This window comes from Erpetoichthys calabaricus, chromosome 1, assembly GCF_900747795.2.
Source record: "Erpetoichthys calabaricus chromosome 1, fErpCal1.3, whole genome shotgun sequence".
NCBI lineage: Eukaryota > Metazoa > Chordata > Cladistia > Polypteriformes > Polypteridae > Erpetoichthys > Erpetoichthys calabaricus.
Genome location: NC_041394.2, coordinates 230,290,419 through 230,314,049, shown reverse-complemented (window position 1 = coordinate 230,314,049; position 23,631 = coordinate 230,290,419). Strand labels below are relative to the sequence as shown.

Below are 23,631 nucleotides of genomic sequence, written 5' to 3'. Positions count from 1 at the left end.
CCATCAGGGTGTTGTCAAAGATCTTGCCAAGGCTCTTGATCAGTTTCTTAGAAATAGAAGGAACTTGTGTATCATCCAGAGTGGAGCAAAACCAATCAGTCACATTCTCTTTCCTTAATACTAGAGACCTGGAATTAGCCGTCTTGAAGCACATCCTAGCCCAAATGATGAGTCTCTGTAAGCCCAGTAGGATCCATCAACATCTTGGCATAGATGTTGTTATTATCAGGTAATTCATAAAGGCTCTAATGGGGTGTTTTCTGACTCTGGACTTGGTCAGCGGGCCTCAACGCTTTTCCACAGCTGACTTAACCAGGATATTCATTGCCAAAGTAAAGAGAATCACTGAAATGGTACATCCAATAATAATGATAATACAGTAATCCCTCCTCTATCGCGGGGGTTGCGTTCCAGACCCCCCCGCGAAAGGTGAAAATCCGTGAAGTAGAAACCATATGTTTATATGGTTATTTTTATATTGTCATGCTTGGGTCACAGATTTGCACAGAAACACAGGAGGTTGTAGAGAGACAGGAACTTTATTCAAACACTGCAAACAAACATTAGTCTATTTTTCAAAAGTTTAAACTGTGCTCCATGACAAGAAAGAGATGATAGTTCCGTCTCACGATTAAAAGAATGCAAACATATCTTCCTCTTCAAAGGAGTGCGAGTCAGGAGCAGATAATGGCAGAGAGAGAAAGAAAAGCAAACAAATCAATAGGGCTGTTTGGGCTTTTAAGTATGCGAAGCACCACCGGACAACGCAGCTGCTAGAAAGGAGCAATGTAAAGGTAGCCTTTCAGCATTTTTTTAGAGGAGCCTCCGTATCGTCTAGTGGTGCGAACAGCCCCCCCTGCTCACACCCCCTCCGTCAGGAGCACAGAATGTCAGAGAGAGAGACAGAGAAAAACAAACAATTAAAAATCAATACGTGCCGTTCGAGCTTTTAAGTATACGAAGCAACATGCAGGAAGCATATCGCTTGACAAAACAGCCACATTTAAGCCCAGCAAGGAAGAGAGCAATGTGAAGGTAATCTTTCAGTATTTTTTGAGGAGCCCCCGTGCTCACAATATATTTGAGGAGTTTTAGTTAATAGGTAATACGCGCTCTGGTTGGGTAGCTTCTCAGCCATCTGTCAATAGCATCCCTTGTATGAAATCAACTGGGCAAACCAACTGAGGAAGCATGTACCAGAAATTAAAAGACCCATTGTCCGCAGAAATCCGCGAACCAGCAAAAAATCCGCGATATATATTTAAATATGCTTACATATAAAATCCGCGATAGAGTGAAGCCGTGAAAGTCGAAGCGCAATATAGCGAGGGATTACTGTAATAATAATAATGTTTTATTTATGCAGCGCCTTTTGTACACTCAAGGACACTTTACAATTCAATAGACACATTAACAAGACAATAGAAATGTGAATTTCCCCTTGGGATTAATAAAGAATCTATCTATCTATCTATCTATCTATCTATCTATCTATCTATCTATCTATCTATCTATCTATCTATCTATCTATCTATCTATCTATCTATCTATCTATCTATCTATCTATCTATCTATCTATCTATCTAGAAATTACATACAAGAAAATGAATAATACTTATTGAAGAGATGTGTTTTTAACAGGATTTTAATAGGTTTTTCCTGAGAGGAAGAGCAGTTCCAAATTTTAGGGGCTATCACACTGAAAGCTCTGCCACCCATAGTTACTAACCTGTATTTAGGTATAATGAGTAAGTTAGCGTCCGATGATCTTAATGCATGAGCAGGAGTGTAAGGAAGCAGCAGCTCAGACAGATAATGAGGGGCTAAACCATGAAGGGCTGTAAAGCTGAGAAGAATAATTTTATATTTGATTCTTAAAAAGACTGGTGATCAATGAAAATCATAAAGGGCAGGAGTGATGTGAGCAGAGTTTTTAGTGTGTGTAAGTAGACGAGCAGCAGAATTCTGAACATATTGTAATTTATTGATATATTTAGTCGGGAGGCCATGAAACAGTACATTTCAATAGTCCAGACGGGTAGTGATGAAAGCATGAATCAGTGTTTCAGTATCCTTCACACTGAGGAAAGAATGCAGATGAGCAATGTTGTAGAGATGAAAAAAAGCTGTTTGTACTATTGAGCATTATAATGTGTGGTGGAAACGTAAGAAGCTGATCAAAGATGATACCCAAATTACGGACTGATGCTGAAGATTCAGCCAGGATCCCATCAACGTAAATTTTTAGCCCACGACGGGTAGAGAGGGCAGAGATCAGGATTAAGTCATAAAAAAATTATCTGTCATCCAATGATTGATTTCCTGAATGCAATCAGTCAGTGCAACAGGTGAAGATGTTGCAGTTGCATCAACTCTTATATGAAGTTGTGTGTCATCGCCATAGCAGTGGAACCTTAGACCATACTAATTAATAATCTCACCTAATGGGCAGCATAGATGTTTTTAATGAGAATTAGACCTAGATTAGACCCTTGAGCGATACCTTGTGTGAGTGAAGTACAGTAGTGGCAGATTTGTGTTCCCTAATGAAGACATAATACTGCCGATCACTAAGGTATGATGTGAACTAAGAAAGAGCAGCACCAGAGACACCAATAGCTGAAAATCGGGACAGTAAAACTGTATCAAATGCTGCGCTTAAGTAAAGGAGAACTAGAACAGCGGTCATCCCAGAATCTGCGGTTATAAGTAAGTCATTGGTTACCTTAAGTAAAGCAGTTTCAGTGCTATGTAGGGCTCTGAGTCCAGATTGAAATTGCTCAAGCAAGTCATGCAAGATTAAATAATCATTAAGTTGAGCTGCAACAACCTTTTACAGTATAAGATCTTGCCATAAATGGAAGATTAGAGATTGGGCGATAAAATTTTAACTGTAACGGATCTAAGCCAGGTTTTTTTAAAACAGGGGTTACAGCAGCAGTTTTTAAATCACTTGGAGCAACACAGGTGTGGAAACTACATTTGATAAAATGAGAAATGGGAGTGGAAAGTTTATCAGCACAAGCCTTAATCAGTTAAGCAGGGGCAGGGTCTAAGTGTACTTGATTGATTTAATTTAGATATTTGTTCAGCAATATAAGTTGATGTAGTGGGGTTAAATTCAGATAAATAAACTGAAGATTTAGAAGTAGAAATGGCCAGCAGAGATGAAGAATAGTTGGTAGAAAAACCTTGATATATGGTCATAATTTTTGATTGAAAATAGTCCAAAAATAGATTACATAGCGCCAATTTAGTGTACTCCTGGGCACTCCTAGAATTCCCTCCTTCTGTACTGATGTGTTGATGTACTGGTTCTTCCGGAGATATTCACTCAGATATTGTGTGACAATACTGAAAAATATCTTCCCCTCAACACTCAGTGGCGAGATTGTCCTAAACTGTTCAAATGTCCTTGAGTTTTCCTCTTTAGGAACAGAGACACCTTCTGCTACTGCCCACAGATGGGCCGCCTTGCCCCTGCAGATCACCTTCAGGATATTCCACAGTCGGTGCAACAGCCTGGGGCACCTTTTTTACACATTATGGGGCACTCTGCTGGGCCAAGGGGCTGAGCCGGCTTTAGCAGCCTTCAATACCTCCTTGATCTGTTTCCAACTGGTCCCCTTGCTATCAAAATCAGTTGTGGGTCTAAGTGATTTGATCAGAGCTCTACTTACTCTCCTAGCTCCTCTTCCCTTGCTACATCACTAGTAGTGTTGTGGAGATAATGGTCCATCTCCTCTTGGGAGCAAACAAGATGGCCAGTCCCTTTCTGGCCCACAACTGCTTGGTGAGTACGAAGGGATTTGAGATAAAAACTCCCGTTTCCTGGCCTTCTCTTTTGCCCTACTTCCGGGTCATTTAGCTTTGCGGAGAGTGATTGAACTTCTTCCTGAGGATGCTGCGAAGTTGTCATAGAGCATCTCTCTCTTCCTTAATCTGCCGTCTAAGTGTCCATTAATCTTTAAAGCCCTACGATTCTTCACATACGGTAGTATTGCGCCCTTCTCCTCCACTCTACCAATCCTCTTGGCAGCCATACAGATAATGATGGTGTTATCAGTTGAAGTTTCCTATCAGCATCACCCTTCATAGTTGCTTCTAGGATGTTATCCATATCACTGTCAAACTGGAGCTACTCTTGCTCCTTATTTGCTGAAGGCCACTTTACCCGTCGTTGTTGAAGTACTCCATCTAGAACTGGAGCTAAAGGGCGCATGGAGGTTCCAGGCACTGTGGGGTTCCAAACAGTATTCTGCAAAGTTTTCTCAGTTAAAATTGTAGAAAATTATTTAACTACAAGAATTTCTAACCATCACAACTACTCCCTAGCAATGTAACTTACATGATGCCCTTTATCTCCACAGAATTTAGAGGGAATATCTTAATATGCCCACACCAGTATATGTTGTATGTCATTTTGGTATTATGCAAACAAAGGATGATTGTAATGGTATTTCTTGTCGCAAAACTTGTACCATATTGTTTGTGATAATGACTTAGGTTTTACTCTAGCATAAATGTCAAAACCTATTAAGGGTCTTCCTACATGGCGGTTGCAGCCAATTCCTTTTGATACTAGGCCATGGGAAGTTATTAGTATAGATTTTATTATGGAGTTTGCATCAAATTAGAAATATACAAAGATCCTTGTAGTTCTGGATCATTTTTGTAAGTGTGCACATTTCATTCTATTAAAGAATTTACCTACCACTAAAGAGTAGGTCAATATATTCACTGTGGAAATTTTTCATCTTCATAGTTTTCATCATTCAATCATTTCAGATAGGAGTCCACAATTTGTATTGCATTTCTTCAGCTCTTTGTGCTAAATTGGGCTAGATGCGTAATCTTACCTCTGGGTATGACCTAGAATCTCATGGACAGATGGAGAGAGGCAACTGAGATCCAGAGAATTTCCATCGATGCATTGTCACATTCCAAGACAATTGAAAGTTTATGTTACCTTTGGTAGAATTTGCTTGCAATGCTTTACATGACTCTTTTATTAGGATGTCAGCTTTGTAATGCTTGTATGGAAATAAACATTTTCTTTAGGAGTTGGGCTCTGTCTTTTCAATGATACCTAGTTTGAGTAATTTTGTTGAATATGCAAGTTATTGTTGGTTATGCAATATGTGGAAGATTGTTTGAAAAAACCTGAAGGTGGCAATACCTCTGTTAAATAGATGATGGACCACAAATGTGATTAGGCTCTAGACGTTTGGGTTGGTCAAAGAGTGTGGTTTACTATGTGAGACATCTACAGTATCTGAGGGCTCCTTTCATCTATTTGTTTGAACAGTCTATTAGCCCATATTCTCTTATAAAATATGTTGACCCTGTCACCTAAAAAAGTTGTCTGTCTTGGTTCATTTCAGAATTCATCCAGTTTCATATTTTCTTACTGAAACTGGCTAATTTCAGTTATTATAGTGAGAATATCTTTCTAGCCCTTCAGCTCCAAACCCCAGTGGATTGTGAATGGAAATTTAAAGTTCTGCTTATTTTGGGTTCTCATTGCAAAGCACATTAGAATGGTTCCAGTCCAGAAGAATGTTCTTTGTTTCCTTTTTATGTTGTTTTCATGCACATCATCCAGGGAGAGCTTAATGAGCACCTCCACAGGGCTAAGTTATGAATGTCAGTAACTTTGTTGATTTTTCCTTGGCTTAAGAAATGTTTTTGTCCACTTTGATATTTTTTATTTAGGTTTTGAACTATTCAGAACACAGTTTAACTTTTGTTTAGTTTTGGGACTTGTTATTTTATTCTTTTTTCATGTTTTTAATTTACCATTTTGTGTGCCCATTTCCAGTTTAAATTGATGTTCAAAACCACATTTTGAAGAATTTTATTTGCTGTTTTATTTATGGCTCCATGGTTTGGATTTATGAATTTAATTTACATATAGTAAAGGTTGAGAGTATATCATGGTTGGTACATAGCATTTTAGTCAGTTTTCTTAATTGTAATAATGATAGAAATGTTATGAAGGAAAGCTAAAGAAAATCAGTATTTTTTTCAACGGGCCTACAATGGTGGGCCTGTTGATTAGCTGCATCATGGTATGGTTATGAACTAGGTGCATAAAGTAGTTCAATCATCTCATCCATAGACAAACACAGAACAGCTATGGAAAAAGATGCCTAAGGAAATTCCTTATCATTTTTGACAATCTCCACACAGACCCACCTTTTTTCTATCTTGGAATATTAACCGGCATATATTTAAGTAAAGTCAAGGTCACCCTGGAGCTATGTGCTATATTAAGTGAGCTTCATAAATTTACTTTCCTTTGTTTGTTTATAAGCAAATCTAAACAAAAATCAGTTTGTATTAAGGAACCTTAACTGTTTTGCCTGATTATTCATTATTTTTAGATTAGTTTTATTATATATTGATTACATTAAGTACAATTAGACCAACAAATGTAGAAAAGTTAAGGGACATTTAGATGCTTCTAATACTGATTTGTTTAACATTAAAATGAAGTCCACCACTTATACAAATAAGTACTGTCAGTTTAATATGTTGTTTTTAATGACATTCATCATTTTTATAGAGCTTGTGGGCGGAAGTGTCAAAATGAGTCAGTCCCTGAAAATATGAAAACAGAGAAGAACGAAATCAAAGCAGTGATCAATAACTAGAAAAAAATGTTACAGAAGGGCATGAAGGCATCACTGTTGAGACCATAATCATAGTATATAGTAATAAAAATAAAGTTTAACAAAAGGGAAATAAACAAATTAGGCATGTAAATTAATCAAATAGAAAAACATCTAGAAAATTAAATGGGGACTTTAGAATAGTATGTTTTAATTTTTAATCATTTATGTTAGTAAGTCTAAATTTAGAAATTTAGCAACAGTGTCATATGACATAAAATTTGCTGTTCATAGAAGCATAAACAACAGAAAAAACATGGATTAGAAAAAGATAATAGCAACATCCTCTCAATCAAGCACTATACTATATATTGCATCTAAATGAGTTACAATATGACATTCTTAATATAAAACATCCCTAAATATAGCAAATTTTTAACGTATATTTAGCAAAAAGGATTATTTTTATGCACTGGCAGTTTAATATATCTAAATTAATTTTAGTAATACGTTTGGCTCAGTGAACTGCTTCTTAACATCTCTGCATCAAAGCCCTTGGGTTCTGTTTTGAATTTGATGAATACTTATTGGTATTGGATGATTGCCATTATTTTATGTATGCCAAATTTAGAAATGATTTCAAATTTTACTGCATTTCAAAATGTATTAAACGATTAGAGCTTGGTCTTAAGTGAATAACTTTAAGCATAACTTGACAGTTGAAGTTGTAGTATAATACCTGAGGTTGCTATAATGTTGTATCAGAGAACTTTCATGCCCCAGGTGGAAGTTCAAATTGCTGTATATCAACAATTATAAGGGTGCCATGTACTAAAAATCTGTTTTTTTATTCTTTCACTGATATTTGTGTCAATCACTTCCCATCCTAATGAGTTATTTCATTTAAGCCTTCAAGTTGTACTTACTTACAAAAGCTTGTATGATGTATAGCTTTTATCTGTTGGTTTGATAGGAAGTAAGACATTTTCTAGTTAACCTGTTTCTGACAATATCAAGTCTTTTGCTTTTGACTTTGTTGTCACAAAGGCTTTGTTTAGTTAATGCCTGCATTTCGGGGTTGGAAATAAAACACAAAGTGTAGAGGATCAAGTAGAACATCGTAAAGAGGTTCAAAAACATTGGAGCAATACACATGCAGAGCAGGTTAGAGATAATGAAAGTACTAAAATTCAAAAGTCTCAAAAAAAATTATAGTATAAAGATTGCATTAGTGCAAACAAATGGAAATTATTACTTGGTGAAATAACAGAACATCGAAAAGAGGCCAAATATATTGTTCAGATTTTAACTTTAAGTCGGAGATTTGTAGATTGTCTAATTCATATTGCCATCAGCGAAAAGTAGTGTTTCTTCCCAATGAAGAGGCGTATCCGTGAGAATTAAAAGATTTGTTGTTTGGTGAAAGTGAAATCCACATATGTGAGTGGCAGAGACGTGAAGTGGCTGGTGCATAGCGCAGGCCGGGGGGTTGGTGAACGAAGCCCCCTAGTAATATATATATTGTGGAAAGCAGCCCGGACACAGACAGGTGGACACCAAAGGTGCCACGAATAACCCAGTGCCCCTGCACCAATCACCCTTAGTCCAGGTCTCTCTCTGCAATGCCTCTTCTACTGACTGCCTCCACTCCTCTCCTCTCTTCCGAGCTCCGTCCTCTTCCACCCGACTCCAGCCATCGAATGGAGAGAGGCGGCCCCTTTTAAACCCACCCGGACGTGCTCCAGGTGCCTCCCAATGAGCGGCTGCCCGCACTCCCTGGTGTGGCGGAAGTGCCGGCTGTGCACCCGGAAGCACTCCGGGTGTCCCTGGTCTTCATCCACCCAGCACTTCCTGGTGTGGCGGAAGTGCTGAGGGCCACGGCTCCTCAGGCATCTGGGCGCCCCCTGGCGGTGACCATGGGCCCCTATAGGGTTGAGCTGCTCTGTTCCCGTCGTCTCCAAAGCCACCAGGGCAGTCGCCCTCTCGTGGTCTGGAGGAGGTGTAAGCCCTCCTCCGGTCCTTCTGGGCGTCCTGCCAGCCGCTTGCCACAATATATATTTTTTTAATGTGTCTGTGTCTCTAAACAGGAGACACCCTAAATTACATTGATTTAAGCCCTTAAACTATACTAAATCTAAATTTTGTTCTTTTCACACCTCAGTATTAATTGAATTATTGATTTATTTGCTTATCAAGGCCCATTACAAAAAAATTAATAAAACGAGGCACATTGATCAGATTTTAGAGGGCTACTAAACTTCTCATTAAGGTGGAGAACACCATATTTTTTCTCTTTTACTTTCCTTTTCCGCATTACACCTTACCTGTTCTTAATTACCTCAATTTGTCATTTATTAGACAAACCATTTCAACTGTGACAAAAAGTTTTTCTGCAGTGCTCTCCATGTGAAAAAAAAAACCCTTTTAGGCCCTGGTACTCTGTGTTCACTTCTATTTACCTTCCTGTCTTAGTCCTTTTGCATTGCTCTCTTACAGGTATACAGCATAATATGGTTGTGTTTAATGTTTAATTATTATATAATTATTAAGGATAAATTTGTAGAGGGCCATTTTATTAAAGTGTGTTTATAATCTTTCCAGATGAATGTGCAGGCCTGATTTTTTTTTTCTTAAATAACAATTCAGTTTGCATTGCATCAAGGAGAACAATATTGGCAGCATTTCCAGACTTTTATCTCTTCATTAATATCTCAGACAAGGAGTGTAAGTGGATAATGCACAACATTCTGTAACTGAGTTTAAAATAATACTTTGGATACACCTGTCCAAATTAAAACTGTCTTGAATATACTGTTATCAAGGATTAGACCATAATATGTGACAATGCCAGGTATTTCTGGCCTCACCCCAGCAAATGTTTTTGGAGGCACAGGGTTTGTGGGAGATTAGTGTGGTTACTGTGATATATGGGATCAATTGTGTGACTCCTATAAATCTTGTGGGTTGGGTATACTGAAAGTTATGTTTGATTGTTATTTTATATAACTTCTTTTGTAATTAAATGATTTGGATCAAATACAATTTTAGTAAAAATAAAAAATAATTAAATAACAGACTTAAGTCATAGTTCAAGTCCTAGGACAGTCAGCCACCATATGCCTTCTGGGCATTCTGTAGCATCACTGTAAGAGCCATTTGCTAGTTATCTAAGTTATATTAAATGTTTGTCTATAAAAAAAAGCATAGTCTATGAGAGGTTCTTATAACACCACAAGCTGAATTGAGTTGGTATATTCTATTTCTTGTCACTGTGACTACAGATTAGGCTCAGTAAGTGACCTGCCTTGCTGAAAGTAAGCTATGGAGGGTACACTGTTTCAAATCATGCCTTAACATGCTCATTTGTATGTGCAGACCCGTGTGTTTAGAACATACTGAATGAGAAGTGAAGCACAGCGAAATAATTCATCCTTAAGTATAGAAACAATTGAAGTTTAACAAGAAGAAACATTTTTCCCCTTTTTTTTTTGCTTTTTATTCTGCGTGTTTAACAACCTTTTTCTTTATTCCTGTTTGGACTGTTTGCTTTGAATTTTCACTAAATCTTTTAAAATGAACTTTTGGATTGAGAAGTTTCTTTCGGCACACGTTTGGCTCATGCTTGTTTCTGTTTTACCTTCCAGCTGATACAAGCACAAATATGGGCTACTCTGCATAATCAGAAGCAGATTGAATGCTTTTATTTTCCAAGCTTCTCACTTCCCATGAATAGAAGTATTTGCTTGGCAATATAGCAGTAGCATCAATTACCAAACCAGAAAAACATAAAATAATAGTATTCAAGAACAATTTTATTTTTGAGCAAATGCCTGATAAAAATGGTTGAAGTACAAACAAGCTAATCATCAGTTCTAATTAGGGTTTGCTAGATGAATATAATCAGTCTTTAGCCTAGATGTACAGCAAATGCTGAGATTGATAAGGAAACTCTTGCTCTGACTGTCAAAATTATTCTAGTTAGTAGAGTTGAGTAGTTGTGAACTATAACAATGAAAATAAGTTTCCCACAATTATTAGTTTATTTCATCCAGCAGTGAGTTTTGAGTTTGGATATAATTATAGGTTTTGTACGAATCTGACAAAATATACATCTGTTTTTCTGTTAAAACTCGTGGCCATCAAACTTTACTTTGTATAGTATGCTCCTGTTTTAATTTTTGTTTAGCAAAACGTTTTAGGAACCTTGAACATTTATGCCCCATTTAGGGCTTTTTTGTGCATTCATTGTGTAGTAGTATTCTTCCTGCTGGGATAAACTACACTCCTCCATGACCCCTTAATTGGTTTAAATGAGTTCAGAAGTATATAGATTGACTTAGGTTTTCCTTAAGTATTAGCTATAGATCCTTTTAAAATAAACTCAGTTATAAAAAGAATGGTTTAAGCTGTAAACCAACCTAAATGTATAACCTTTGCATAGAATTGTGCAGTAAAAGAGGAAGAAGTTTCTTTTTTGAATAATAAAATGCTCATTTACTATTTATTGTCCAAGTTTTTGTTAGAATATCCATTATTCTATTCAAATGTCTTTCCTTTTAATGTAACAAGAGGGATTATACCAGTGAGTGTGACCATGAAAAGCATTTCTTTTTTTATTCACAGGTACATGCTGGGGCTTTCAATTGCCCCGGGTGTCATTCAGTTCCTGGGGTTCTTATTTCTTCCTGAAAGTCCAAGGTGGCTCATTCAAAAGGGAAAGACACAAAAAGCTCGCCGAGTGCTCAGTCAGATCCGTGGCAATCAAAACATTGATGAAGAGTATGAGAGCATCAAAACAAGCATTGAGGAGGAGGAAAAAGAAGTAGCAGGAGGTGAGTTTTTTCACCCTTCACTTGCATCAGAGACATTTATAATAATAGAAATCATAATAATTCTTTATTGTCATTTGTTGAGACAGTCTTAATGTTTCAGTCCTGCTGTGCAAAAGCAAAGTTGGTCATAAATAGAATTGATTTGTTCTTTGATAATTAAATTCTAAAATTAGCTGGAGCTGTTAAGATTTGTTATTTTAATGATTGCACCCTAGGGCAAAGTATAGTACCATTGCTTTGTATTATTCATCTCTAATGATACAGTAATTTTGGGGATTATAAAAATATTTATTGTTGCATAGCCAACATCATTCACAGAAGATATGTTTCTCTTTATGTACACATTACTACTTAAGGCATTTCACTGTACCTTTTAAAGTTTACTTTTAATAGTTGTTTGATATGTGTTCCTGATTTTCACCTAAATAAATGTGGGAGCACTTGAAAATGATGAGCCAGTGGGAATGTTAGTGATTGTTATTATGGTGAAGTTAGGTTTTAAAAATATAGATTAGTGACAATTATCCTGTATTTATTAGGTAAACTCCAATACAGTTTTTCTTCTTTTTTATTATAAAACATTAATATAATTAATAATCTGAAATTATTCTGTAATAATACATATAAATTAAACAATAATGAAGAGACATTTTTTGCTTAGTTGTAAATCTTTGAATAAGTACTAACAATTAGTTCCAGCACATTTGGCTTTTTTTTTTCACCCTTCTTTTTCATGATGGTAAGTTACCTTTATAACTAATTGTCAGCCTCGTCAAGTTTGTAAAAGTTGTGCCTTCTCTTAGCAGCAAAGCATATTGCAGATCAGGTCAGCCATGCCATTTGTATCCAGCAGCTCCTGATTTTATTATTCATGCTGACTGTATGATTCCCCCACATCAGATAACCTAACAATATCTATTTATTAGCATTATCATTGAACTGTGTCTAGTTGACGAAGGAGGAGAGAATAATAAAATTCCTGTCAACAGCTTCCTGTGAGTTGTGGGGTTCACAGTCAGTTCTAACCGACAAAGTAGAAACAGTCACAGTTCTGGAGATCTAGGCCAACTAAAAAGTTTCCTCCTGCTTCCTAGGAATTCTGCGTTAAAGTCTGTGCGGGACTGTGTAATCTGCCAATAGAATCTTCCCAATAGTCAATTCTGAGGCTCCCAGTATTATACAGTCTATGACTTTTGCAGGGCAGTAAAATAGCTTGAAAGTATAACAGTGGTACTAAGTAACACAGTAGGACACCCAGAAGAGAAACAGAATAGAAGAGGGTTAGTAACGGTTCATAATTATTGTATTACTGGTATTTTTATACAAAACACTAACAAACCAATGCGTTATGCCCAGTTGATAAGCAGCTGTAATCAGGGAATCTTAGACTAACATAGTTAGTCAGCCTAGATTTTAAAATTGACCTAGAGTTTAAAGCTGAAACTGAAGGTGGATCTTTTATGTTAGCGAGCAGATTGTAGCTAAAAGCATTTCCTTTTGTTAGGATTATTAGGAGTATTTTGTTAATCCTAATGATAAATTCAGATAGGTAAGCAGAGCCTTTGTCATTTAGGGCTTTACATGCAAGGAGGAGGATTTTGAAATCAACCCTGAACGTATCTTGAAGCCAGTACAATAATGTAAGAACAGCAGTGATGCGGCTACCTAAAGAACAATTGGAACAGCTACTGCATAATATAATATACTAGGGGGCTTCGCCCCCTGCTCGCTTCGCTCGCCAACCCCTGTGTTTGGTTAATTGGATATACAATTTTACATATTTTTTTTGGAATTGTTTCAATTTCATTATTTTCACTTTTACTTTAAAGGTTCATTAAAAACAATATTGTTTGGAGACACATTGTGACAACGCAACGTATATCTGCCCGTGAGTGAATATTGTTTTTCTGTTTGTCCCTCTAATTTATTGATTGTCATAGCAAAAGCTATTCTCACGGTTAACTGTAAACATTTTACTACGAATGGCATATCACGATCTCCTTTGGTGTGTAATGTTATTCGCGGAATATATACAACTCCTTTCTCTTTGCCTGTTAATATTTGTATCGCTTCTCCGAGATCATCAATATACACCCGACCAAATTGTGTACTCTTTGCAATTTAACTTGTTGTTCCTTTAACTGTTGGGGGACCACAGAGTCTCATAGCATATGGTCCATCAATGTGTAAATCCACATTTTGTCCATTGAATGATGAGAATGCTAAAAGACCTTGTTGTCTACTCTTTTTTTCAGACCTCAATTTGTCCTGGTATTTTTTCAATTAAACCTGGTTCTGATGATTAATCACCTTTTGTTTGCGGTAATGCAATTGTTTCTATCTTTTCTTTGATACAGTAGTGACTGACATAATAAAGTGTCACAAAAGTTTTACTTGAACAATCGCTGACTTCCTAACCCCAAACACAACTTTCTAGCACCCTCTCCAACGACCCCCCTTACCGCATCAAATCAGTACCCCGCTATCAGTCCTCCGTGCTGTACTCCGCCTTCCCTCAATCGGACCTAACAGTCACTTAAAACCAAAAAGCCCTCAACCTGGGTGGGACGCTACAATACTTTCGAATTTTACTGCTTTCATATGTCTGCATGTGTATCGCGCCATTGTTTGTTTGAGCCTTTCGAATTCCACTGCTTTCATAATCTCTTATCTGCCTTTTTTTCTCTCCAATGCCTTTGGGTTTCTGTATTGTCCTTATACGCTTTATATGCGCTGAGAGCACATGATTTGTGTGTACTATGTGCTTTTACACGATTGATTTTTTTTTTTGATGGGTGTGCTCTTAAATATTCCGTACTATCTTTGTTGACCTTTGCGGACCCCGTAGTGTCTTACGTTTGACTCTGGGGTGCAGTGCAGAATCCTCTTTTCTGTGTGGCTGTGTCGTTAGTCATTAGCTATGGGCACGTTGTTTATCCAGGCGGGCTCGTGTTTGTATATCCGTCAGTCGAGCTCGTTCGTTTTGAACCCATGCCTGCTTTGCTTCCGCAGTTTCAGACGCGCGTTGTAGGCGCCTGCGTTCATTGATCTTATCCAGGTGGGCTCGTGTTTGTATCGTTGAGCTGTATTGTGTTTGAATTTGGTGTAAAGCTTTCAGCGGTTTGTACAATCCCAAGCAGCACATTATTCCTAACTTGACTCCGCAGTAGTGCCACTCAGAATATGGCGGTAACGCCTGCGGCTTCCTACTATGTCGGGTTTCACTATGCTGTGTAGGCGCCTTTGCCTTTCGTACCTTCCCGCGCCTTCCGGAATATCTTTGTGGACCTGTGGGGCCTCCGTAGCCTCTTCCGTTTGAATCTGGGCTGCAGCGCAGAATCCTCTTTTTTGTGTGGATGTGTCGTTAGTCGTTAGCTATGGGCGCATTGTTACTTCATTTCTCATTCACGTCAGTTGAGCTCTTTCGTTTTTGGGCCGTGACTCCTTCGTGCGCGGTGGATACGACTTCGCTTGCGGTTTATGAGATGTGCGCTGTACGCACCTGCGCAGTACGTCTCATGGTCCCATCGCCGTGTACCTGCGTCCATGCCATCCGGTATCCTGCGTCCATGCCATCCGGTTTACCATTCTCGGTTAGTAATATGGATTTTAGTAGTCAATCCTCCTAGAAAAAAATGGCTCAATTCATTTTTCTGTATCCTCCATTTTCTGAAACAGTCATAAATTTCCAATTCTTTAAAGCTGCACATTTAAGCTGTTGTAATGTTTTTTTCAAAGATATACTGGTGCCAGTAATACCTGATTTCTATGCAGATTAAGCAAAACTAATTTTTATACCAACTGAGTTAAAAAGTCATAGAATATTGTTCTAGTGTGTGTCACTTCTGCCCAAGAATAACATTTCTGTTTTTTTCTATATTCAGAGACAAATAGTTATCAACCATTCATTCCTTTAACTTCCTAACACAGTTAATTAAAGACGCAATCAAAAAATGTAATTTCACCCGAAAGGAAGGAACTGTATAGCTGGGTATTGACTGTGCTATGATTAACAGTCTGAGACATGGCGAATAGGGTTTAAGGTCTCCAGAAGCAGGCCAGGACCCTCACCAACCAGGCCAGCAGAGGCTCATTCAGTCCAGGAAACTACCAACTACTATAGTAGGCTTTGGCCTAACTGTGGTAATTCGCATACCAGGCATTACCACTTTAAAGGATAGAAAGTCCTAAGAATAGGCTAAAATTGACACTTGCAGAATAAAAGTTAAAGCACTTACTGTATAAATCGTTGAATACTAATAATAATAATACATTTTATTTATATAGCACCTTTCTCATGCTCAAGGCATTTACAGAATATAAGAAAGAACGGCAGGGTATACAGTATATAGCGTTGTACAAACCAGATAAATAAATACAGAAGAATAAGTTACGACAGTGAATTCAGAGAAAAAGCCTAACAGACAACTTAATTGATGGTCTAGCACACACATACAGGTTACATGAGCATCTTGACATAGAGGTAAACTGAGAGAAGGGTAATAAAGTCAAGTAGAGCTATAAGCCTACCTGAACAGATGAGTTTTGAGTTGTTTTTTAAAAGAATTCATGGAGTCAGCTGACCTGATTAATTTTGGTAGGTCATTCCAGAGTCTGGGTGCTATACAGCTGAAGGCCCTGTCACCCATGGAGTGTAGATTAGTGAGGGGCACAACAAGATTGCCAGAATCAGAGGACCTTAGTGGGCGGGCAGGCACATAGTAATGGAGAAGGTCACTGATATAGTTTGGCGCGAGGTTATTTAAGGCTTTGTAGGTTATTAGTAGGATTTTATATTCGATTCTGTAAGACACAGGGAGCCAGTGAAGATGGAACAGGATGGGTGTGATGTGCTCGCTGCTGCTGGTTCGAGTAAGGACTCTTGCAGCTGAGTTTTGAATAAGCTGGAGCTGTGATATAAAATTAGAAGGGGCACCTGCCAGTAGGGAATTACAATAATCGATGCGGGATGTGATAAAAGCGTGGACAAGTTTTTCAGCATTAGAGAAGGAGAGGAAGGAGCGAACATGGGATATGTTACGGAGGTGAAAGTAAGAAAGTTTCTTAATGTGATTTATGTGGGCGTAATAAGAGAGGGAGGAATCAAAAATGACACCAAGATTCTTTACAGTAGAGGCAGGTCTGATGAGATCACCGCCAAGATGGACTGGGAAAGATCTCATTTTATTAAGTTGCATTTTAGTCCCAATTTGCAGGAGTTCAGTTTTGTTGCAATTTAATTTTAAAGTGTTCTGCTCCATCCAGGTTTTAATTTCACTAAGGCAGGTTGTGAGCTGAGAAAGCTCTGATGAAGTTCCACTTTTAACATTGAAGTAGAGTTGAGTATCATCTGCTTAAAAATGATAACCCAGTCCATAGCTACATATAATATGGCCAAGGGGAAGCATGTAAATACAGAAGAGAAGAGGGCCAAGGACAGAGCCCTGAGGAACTCCATGTGTGACTGGTGCTGTGCTGGATCTGCTGTTGCCAAGACTAACAAACTGTAGCCTATCAGTCAGATAGGACTTGAACCACTGGAAGGCAGTGCCAGAGATACCCAGTATATTTTCCATTCTGGACAGTAGAATGTCATGTCTGACAGTGTCAAATGCTACACATTTTCAGGTCACTGAATGCAGCCTCTATTGTATCATCCCATACCACGTGATTAGGTTTCCCCTTCTTTGTGATGTTTGTCAAGGGCATCGCTCTCTCAGAAAACCTAGGGTACAAACCGGTGATAGTAACCCACTAAGTGGCTTTGGTGGCTTGTTTTTTTCATGTTGTTTTAACCACGTGACCACTTTTGCCCATAAGTTTACAGACTGCTTCTTAGTTGCCTCAGCAGGATTATATCTCCTGTCCATTATATCTCTTGCCTGCCAACCTGGGGCTCTCCCACCTTTCTCAAAAGGCTTTCCTTTTGTGGGACGTTTAGGAGCAGTCCCTGTACTCGGGTGCCCATAGTAAGTCCCCAATGTGTTCTCAGCTGCACCAGGCTCTATCCTATGGGTCCCTGTTCTATCCGCCCATGGGCCTTTAACAGGTTGATGGGTCGAAGCATACTCAAGCTTTCCCCAACACACACCGACTGACACTAGCACAGTGACATATATGTATATATGTTGTGATGGATGGCCGGCTAAATATTCCGGCCCACACCTCCAGGCCGCCAGGTGGAGCCCTCCCAACAGCATGGAGGTTCTCCAAATTCCAGCAGGGCCTTATGGACCTTATAGTTTGTATATGCAGCCCTGCTGAATACCATGGGGACCACCGGAAGCCGCTGTAGGGAGGCTTTCAGACCGCTATGTGCCCTATAACCCCGAAGTGCGTCATGATCACATGACCAGAAGGAACGACGTGCTTCCGGGTTGAAGAAAAGGACTTTTACTCTGACCTGGAAGTAATGAGGACTTGTGGATTGTTGGACACGAACCACTTCCGGGTCAGGGGTATAAAAGGACTGTGGGAAAGCCCAGACGCTGAGCTGAGCTGGGAGGAAGGGTGGCTAAGTGTCTGGGAGAGGAGGAGTGTGTATTATTGTGTTGGTTATGGATAATTGGTATTTGTATGAGTAGTGTGGAGTGGAGGGTGCTTAGTGCACGTTATGATAATAAAAAGAATAATAGTTGTACTTTTACCTGGTGTTTGGCGTGGTTCCTGAGGGTTCAAGAGGTCGATAACAACCTCTACTGCTACACTGGCGTAGCCGGCAGGATTCTTTGGCCGTCGATTTGGCAGAGGACCTGTTTTATAAAAATTATGTGGGCAGAAAACCCTAAGAAGGTTACGCTCGAACGCATGGACGTAGAAACGCCACACTATAATAAGAGCACTGCAATTGTGAGCCTTGCTAGACCCCGAATTACAATGGGGAAGAAATTGGGGAAAAAAGAATGGGCATATCCAAAAGATTCAGGCCCTAATGGAGGCCAAGAAGGTATGGACCTACCTGACTGGGAGTGAGGAAGACCAGGCGCTGAGTAAGGCCGAGCAAACCTGAGCGGGGCGACAGCAGGAGCGCTGTCAGATATCGGACACACCGGACTACCTAAATAGACTGGGAACACGTCTGCCAAGTTTGGAGGTATGTTCCGGAAAAACGCCTGAAGCGCCGGGGATTTTTTACTCATGTTTTGCAGAGGCCTGTCTACAGAAAGCAGACGGTGAGTTGGACGCCTGCCTCACATCTAGGCAAGATGGCCGCGATACGGAGAAGTCGAGCCATTCTAGGAGACTACAGGGACAAAGCCTATTCGTCAACAGTAGTCACATGGACTATCCTGGGGCAGGACGGGTAAGCCACAAGCAAAACACAGCGTCACCTGACCAGGAAGAGACCGTCCTATTCACCAGATCGGGACACGTGATCTCGCCCGAAGGATCTCAGAATGGAGAAGGTCAGGATCGCTCCATTGGTGAGGTCGTTTTTTCCCTGATGGAACCAAACTCCCTGAAGGGGAAGGGGGAGGTGAGTGAAGTAATGCCGAATATAAATAAAGATGAAGAGGAGTGGGATGAGACTGAATGGTCTGCCGTTAAATTAAAAAAGGCAGATCACAGTCGGCCGGTGGCGGCCACCCGACCCTCGGGAAAACTCCAATTCCCAAGATCCTGTGCGTAAGCCAGCCGAGCACGTGCCAGGAGTGGGCGTGCTCATTGCCTCCCGTCCGGAAGGTAAGCCAAGTAATGACTGTAGCCTGCCTGTGGCCGAGTTAAATTACTTTATTAGACTACGGGATCTCGAGAGGTTGCTCGAGCCCGTGCATAGTTTCTTCCAGGGCCTGATGGGACTGAAGAAGCAAGTTGAGGAGCTGGGAACGACAGCCAAGGCGCCGCTGAGAAGAATGGAGGAATACCTGCGGCGATTAGGCCGAGAAGCCCCGGTCTTGATTGATGTGGTGGTACAAGTAAGTCCAACCAGTACCGTACAGTATAAAGGGACACAGTGTGATCCAGCCCGCGGTTAATAAGTAGCGGGTGCCAAAGCACTGTGTGCCCTACAAGGGAGTGTGGAACGGTAACCGAGTGGTCGGGGGAAGGACCGATCGAGTCGGGGCAGCTGTACGAGACGGCTCCTCGGAGCGATGCGGACCTCAAGACCCCGACCCGCGCTATAAGGAAGTTGTCGCTGGTAACAGAAGGGGCGGGGGAAGCGCCAATCAAACCGGAGCATTTGGAAGGTACTGTCTCTCGGGGTGATGTGGTGCTGAAGACGCCACCTCCAAGTAAAATAAGGTCAACGGGCACACAAACAGCAAAGGGGCTCTCTTCTTCCAATAGAGAGACCCAAACTGTGCACAAGCCCCAGAGTAAGCAGGAGATCCCCAAAATAAAAAGCGGGTCTCCTGACAAGATAGAGAAACGGGCGGTGAGCACCGAGACGGCCATAAAACCTCCCTTGGCGGAGACGGGATTAACGGAGTTCCCGAGGTGTTTCTGGTCTCGCAGAGGAAGACAACCGGGAGAACAACGGCTCTGTTATAACTGTCATCGTCCGGGCCATGTTTGGCGAAGCTGTCCTTGGAGGACAGGGGATCGGAGGGACGTTCGATACATCATTCCCCCTACGTTCTCTGGGGAGGCTAGACAGCACAGCCAAGGCCCGACTAACGAGTTCTCCTGAAGCAAGACGGCCCTCGCGGGGCTGGACGCTCCACACCAGTGGACTTCGCTAAGGGGAGGGAACTGTGATAAATATTCCGGCCCACACCTCCAGACCGCCAGGTGGAGCCCTCCCAACAGCATGGAGGTTCCCCGAATTACAGCAGGGTCTTATGGACCCTGTAGTTTGTATACGCAGCCCTGCTGGATACCATGGGGACCACTGGGAGCCGCTGTAGGGAGGCTTTTAGACTGCTATGTGCCCTATAACCCGGAAGTGCGTCATGATCACATGACCAGAAGGAACGACGTGCTTCCGGGTTGAAGAAAAGGACTTTTACTCTGACCCGGAAGTAATGAGGACTTGTGGATTGTTGGTCAGGAATCACTTCCGGGTAAGGGGGTATAAAAGGACTGTGGGAAAGCCCAGACGCTGAGCTGAGCTGGGAGGAAGGGTGGCTAAGTGTCTGTGAGAGGAGGAGTGTGTATTATTGTGTTGGTTATTGATAACTGGTATTTGTATGAGTAGTGTGGAGTGGAGGGTGCTTAGTGCACGTTATAATAATAAAAAGAATAATAGTTGTACTTTTACCTGGTGTTTGGCGTGGTTCCTGAGGGTTCAAGAGGTCGATAACAACATCTACTGCTACAATGTATGTATATGTATTGTGATATATGGCCGGCAGTTTATCCCAGCCAATACCCCCACACTGCTAGATGGAGTCCTCCCTGCAACATGGAGGGGCCCCGAATTCCCGCAGGGCATCATGGACATTGGAGTTTTACTTCACAGCCCTGCTGGATACCATGGGGGCCCCCAGGGGACGCTGCAGGGAAGCACAGGGATTTATATTTTCCATATAGTGAGGAAGTACTACCTTGTCACGAGGACGGAAGAAGCAAAGTACTTCCAGGCTGACGAAAAGGAGTTTTTCATCTGACCCGGAAGTGCTATGAAATCACATGGACCGAGGGACAGAAGCACTTCTGGGTCAGGGACTATAAAAGGACGAAAGGGAAACCCCAGCAGACTGAGCCGGAGTTGGGAGGGAGTGCGACAGAGCTGCTGGGTGGAGTGGAGGATTTGTTTATTGATTAGTGTTTGTGATTATTGATTTATTGAGTATTGTGGAGTGGAGGGTGCTTTATGCACAGTAATATAATAATAAATTTAATTATTGGACTTTTTACCTGGTGTCTCAATGTGTTGTCTGAGGGTTCAGGGGTCGACAGTGCCCCCTATCTGTCACAGTATATATATACAATCATATGAAAAAGTTTGGGAACCCCTCTTAATTCTTTGGATTTTTGTTTTATCATTGGCTGAGCTTTCAAAGTAGCAACTTCCTTTTAATATATGACATGCATTATGGAAACAGTAGTATTTCAGCAGTGACATTAAGTTTATTAGATTAACAGAAAATACCCCCCGAACACAGGCAGACAGACATCAGAATGTCCAAAAGCACAGTCCTTTACTTTCTGTACAGCACCACAATGCCTTATCCCAACAACTTTCTTCTTTCTTTCTTTCTCTTTCTTGGACCTCCACTCTCCTCCTCACAAGCTCCGTCTCCTTCCTCCCAACTCCGGCTCGTCTACTGGAGGGAGGCGTCCCCTTCTATAATGACCCGGATGAGCTCCAGGTGCTCTGTCTGATGACACCTCCTGGTGTGGTGGAAGTGTCAGGAGAGCACCCAGAAGCACTCCGGGTATCCCTGGGATTTCTTCCGGCAGCACTTCCTGGAAGTGCTACCATCCAGGGTTCCATAACTGTCCAGGCTCCCCTTGGCAGTGTCCACGTCCTCCCATAGCTTCCCAGCTCCGTTCCAGTGGCCCCCAAGCAGACCTGGGCGGCTGCCTACTCGTGGCCCAGGGGAGGTATCGACCCTCTCATGGGCCGTCCAGGCGTCCCGACTAGGTAGGGTCCATATATATATATATATATATATATATATATATATATATATATATATATATATATATATATATGTATATATACAGTATATGTATATATACACCCCCCTCCTGATCACACTGACTTAGCCACCTCCTCCACCTCCCTCACGTAATTTTTTGCTATATATTGCCTTTGAATCTTGTAAGACTAAGCATTATTCTCTGATGAAGACCCCTGGCAGGGGTTGAAAGCTCAGGAATAAAAACTACTTTATGGTTCCCTTTGTGGATCTCCAGCTGCAAATAGACTGTATATATATATATATATATATATATATACAGTGGTGTGAAAAACTATTTGCCCCCTTCCTGATTTCTTATTCTTTTGCATGTTTGTCACACAAAATGTTTCTGATCATCAAACACATTTAACCATTAGTCAAATATAACACAAGTAAACACAAAATGCAGTTTGTAAATGGTGGTTTTTATTATTTAGGGAGAAAAAAAAATCCAAACCTACATGGCCCTGTGTGAAAAAGTAATTGCCCCCTGAACCTAATAACTGGTTGGGCCACCCTTAGCAGCAATAACTGCAATCAAGCGTTTGCGATAACTTGCAATGAGTCTTTTACAGCGCTCTGGAGGAATTTTGGCCCACTCATCTTTGCAAAATTGTTGTAATTCAGCTTTATTTGAGGGTTTTCTAGCATGAACCGCCTTTTTAAGGTCATGCCATAGCATCTCAATTGGATTCAGGTCAGGACTTTGACTAGGCCACTCCAAAGTCCTCATTTTGTTTTTCTTCAGCCATTCAGAGGTGGATTTGCTGGTGTGTTTTGGGTCATTGTCCTGTTGCAGCACCCTAGATCGCCTCAGCTTGAGTTGACGAACAGATGGCCGGACATTCTCCTTCAGGATTTTTTGGTAGACAGTAGAATTCATGGTTCCATCTATCATAGCAAGCCTTCCAGGTCCTGAAGCAGCAAAACAACCCCAGACCATCACACTACCACCACCATATTTTACTGTTGGTATGATGTTCTTTTTCTGAAATGCTGTGTTCCTTTTACGCCAGATGTAACGGGACATTTGCCTTCCAAAAAGTTCAACTTTTGACTCATCAGTCCACAAGGTATTTTCCCAAAAGTCTTGGCAATCATTGAGATGTTTCTTAGCAAAATTGAGACGAGCCCTAATGTTCTTTTTGCTTAACAGTGGTTTGCGTCTTGGAAATCTGCCATGCAGGCTGTTTTTGCCCAGTCTCTTTCTTATGGTGGAGTCGTGAACACTGACCTTAATTGAGGCAAGTGAGGCCTGCAGTTCTTTAGATGTTGTCCTGGGGTCTTTTGTGACCTCTCGGATGAGTCGTCTCTGCACTCTTGGGGTAATTTTGGTCGGCCGGCCACTCCTGGGAAGGTTTACCACTGTTCCATGTTTTTGCCATTTGTGGATAATGGCTCTCACTGAGGTTCGCTGGAGTCCCAAAGCTTTAGAAATGGCTTTATAACCTTTACCAGACTGATAGATCTCAATTACTTCTGTTCTCATTTGTTCCTGAATTTCTTTGGATCTTGGCATGATGTCTAGCTTTTGAGGTGCTTTTGGTCTACTTCTCTGTGTCAGGCAGCTCCTATTTAAGTGATTTCTTGATTGAAACAGGTGTGGCAGTAATC

The 23,631-nt window shown here is 40.7% G+C and overlaps 2 protein-coding genes across 6 annotated transcripts in view; both read left to right on the top strand.

Annotated features, from left to right (window-relative positions):
* The window catches only part of LOC127528083 (uncharacterized), a 532,584-nt gene that overhangs the window by 174,746 nt on the left and 334,207 nt on the right, over positions 1-23,631 (top strand). The gene's annotated exons all lie outside the window — the stretch shown is intronic.
* The window catches only part of LOC114659714 (proton myo-inositol cotransporter), a 503,513-nt gene that overhangs the window by 192,749 nt on the left and 287,133 nt on the right, over positions 1-23,631 (top strand). For all 5 annotated transcript variants that reach the window (XR_003717583.2, XM_051935138.1, XM_051935134.1 and 2 more), the window contains exon 3: positions 11,238-11,446. Coding sequence is in view for 4 of the 5 variants with exons in the window: in XM_051935138.1 (XP_051791098.1) it covers positions 11,238-11,446 (209 nt within the window). In the remaining variant the exon portion in view is untranslated. The remainder of the gene's footprint in view (positions 1-11,237; positions 11,447-23,631) is intronic.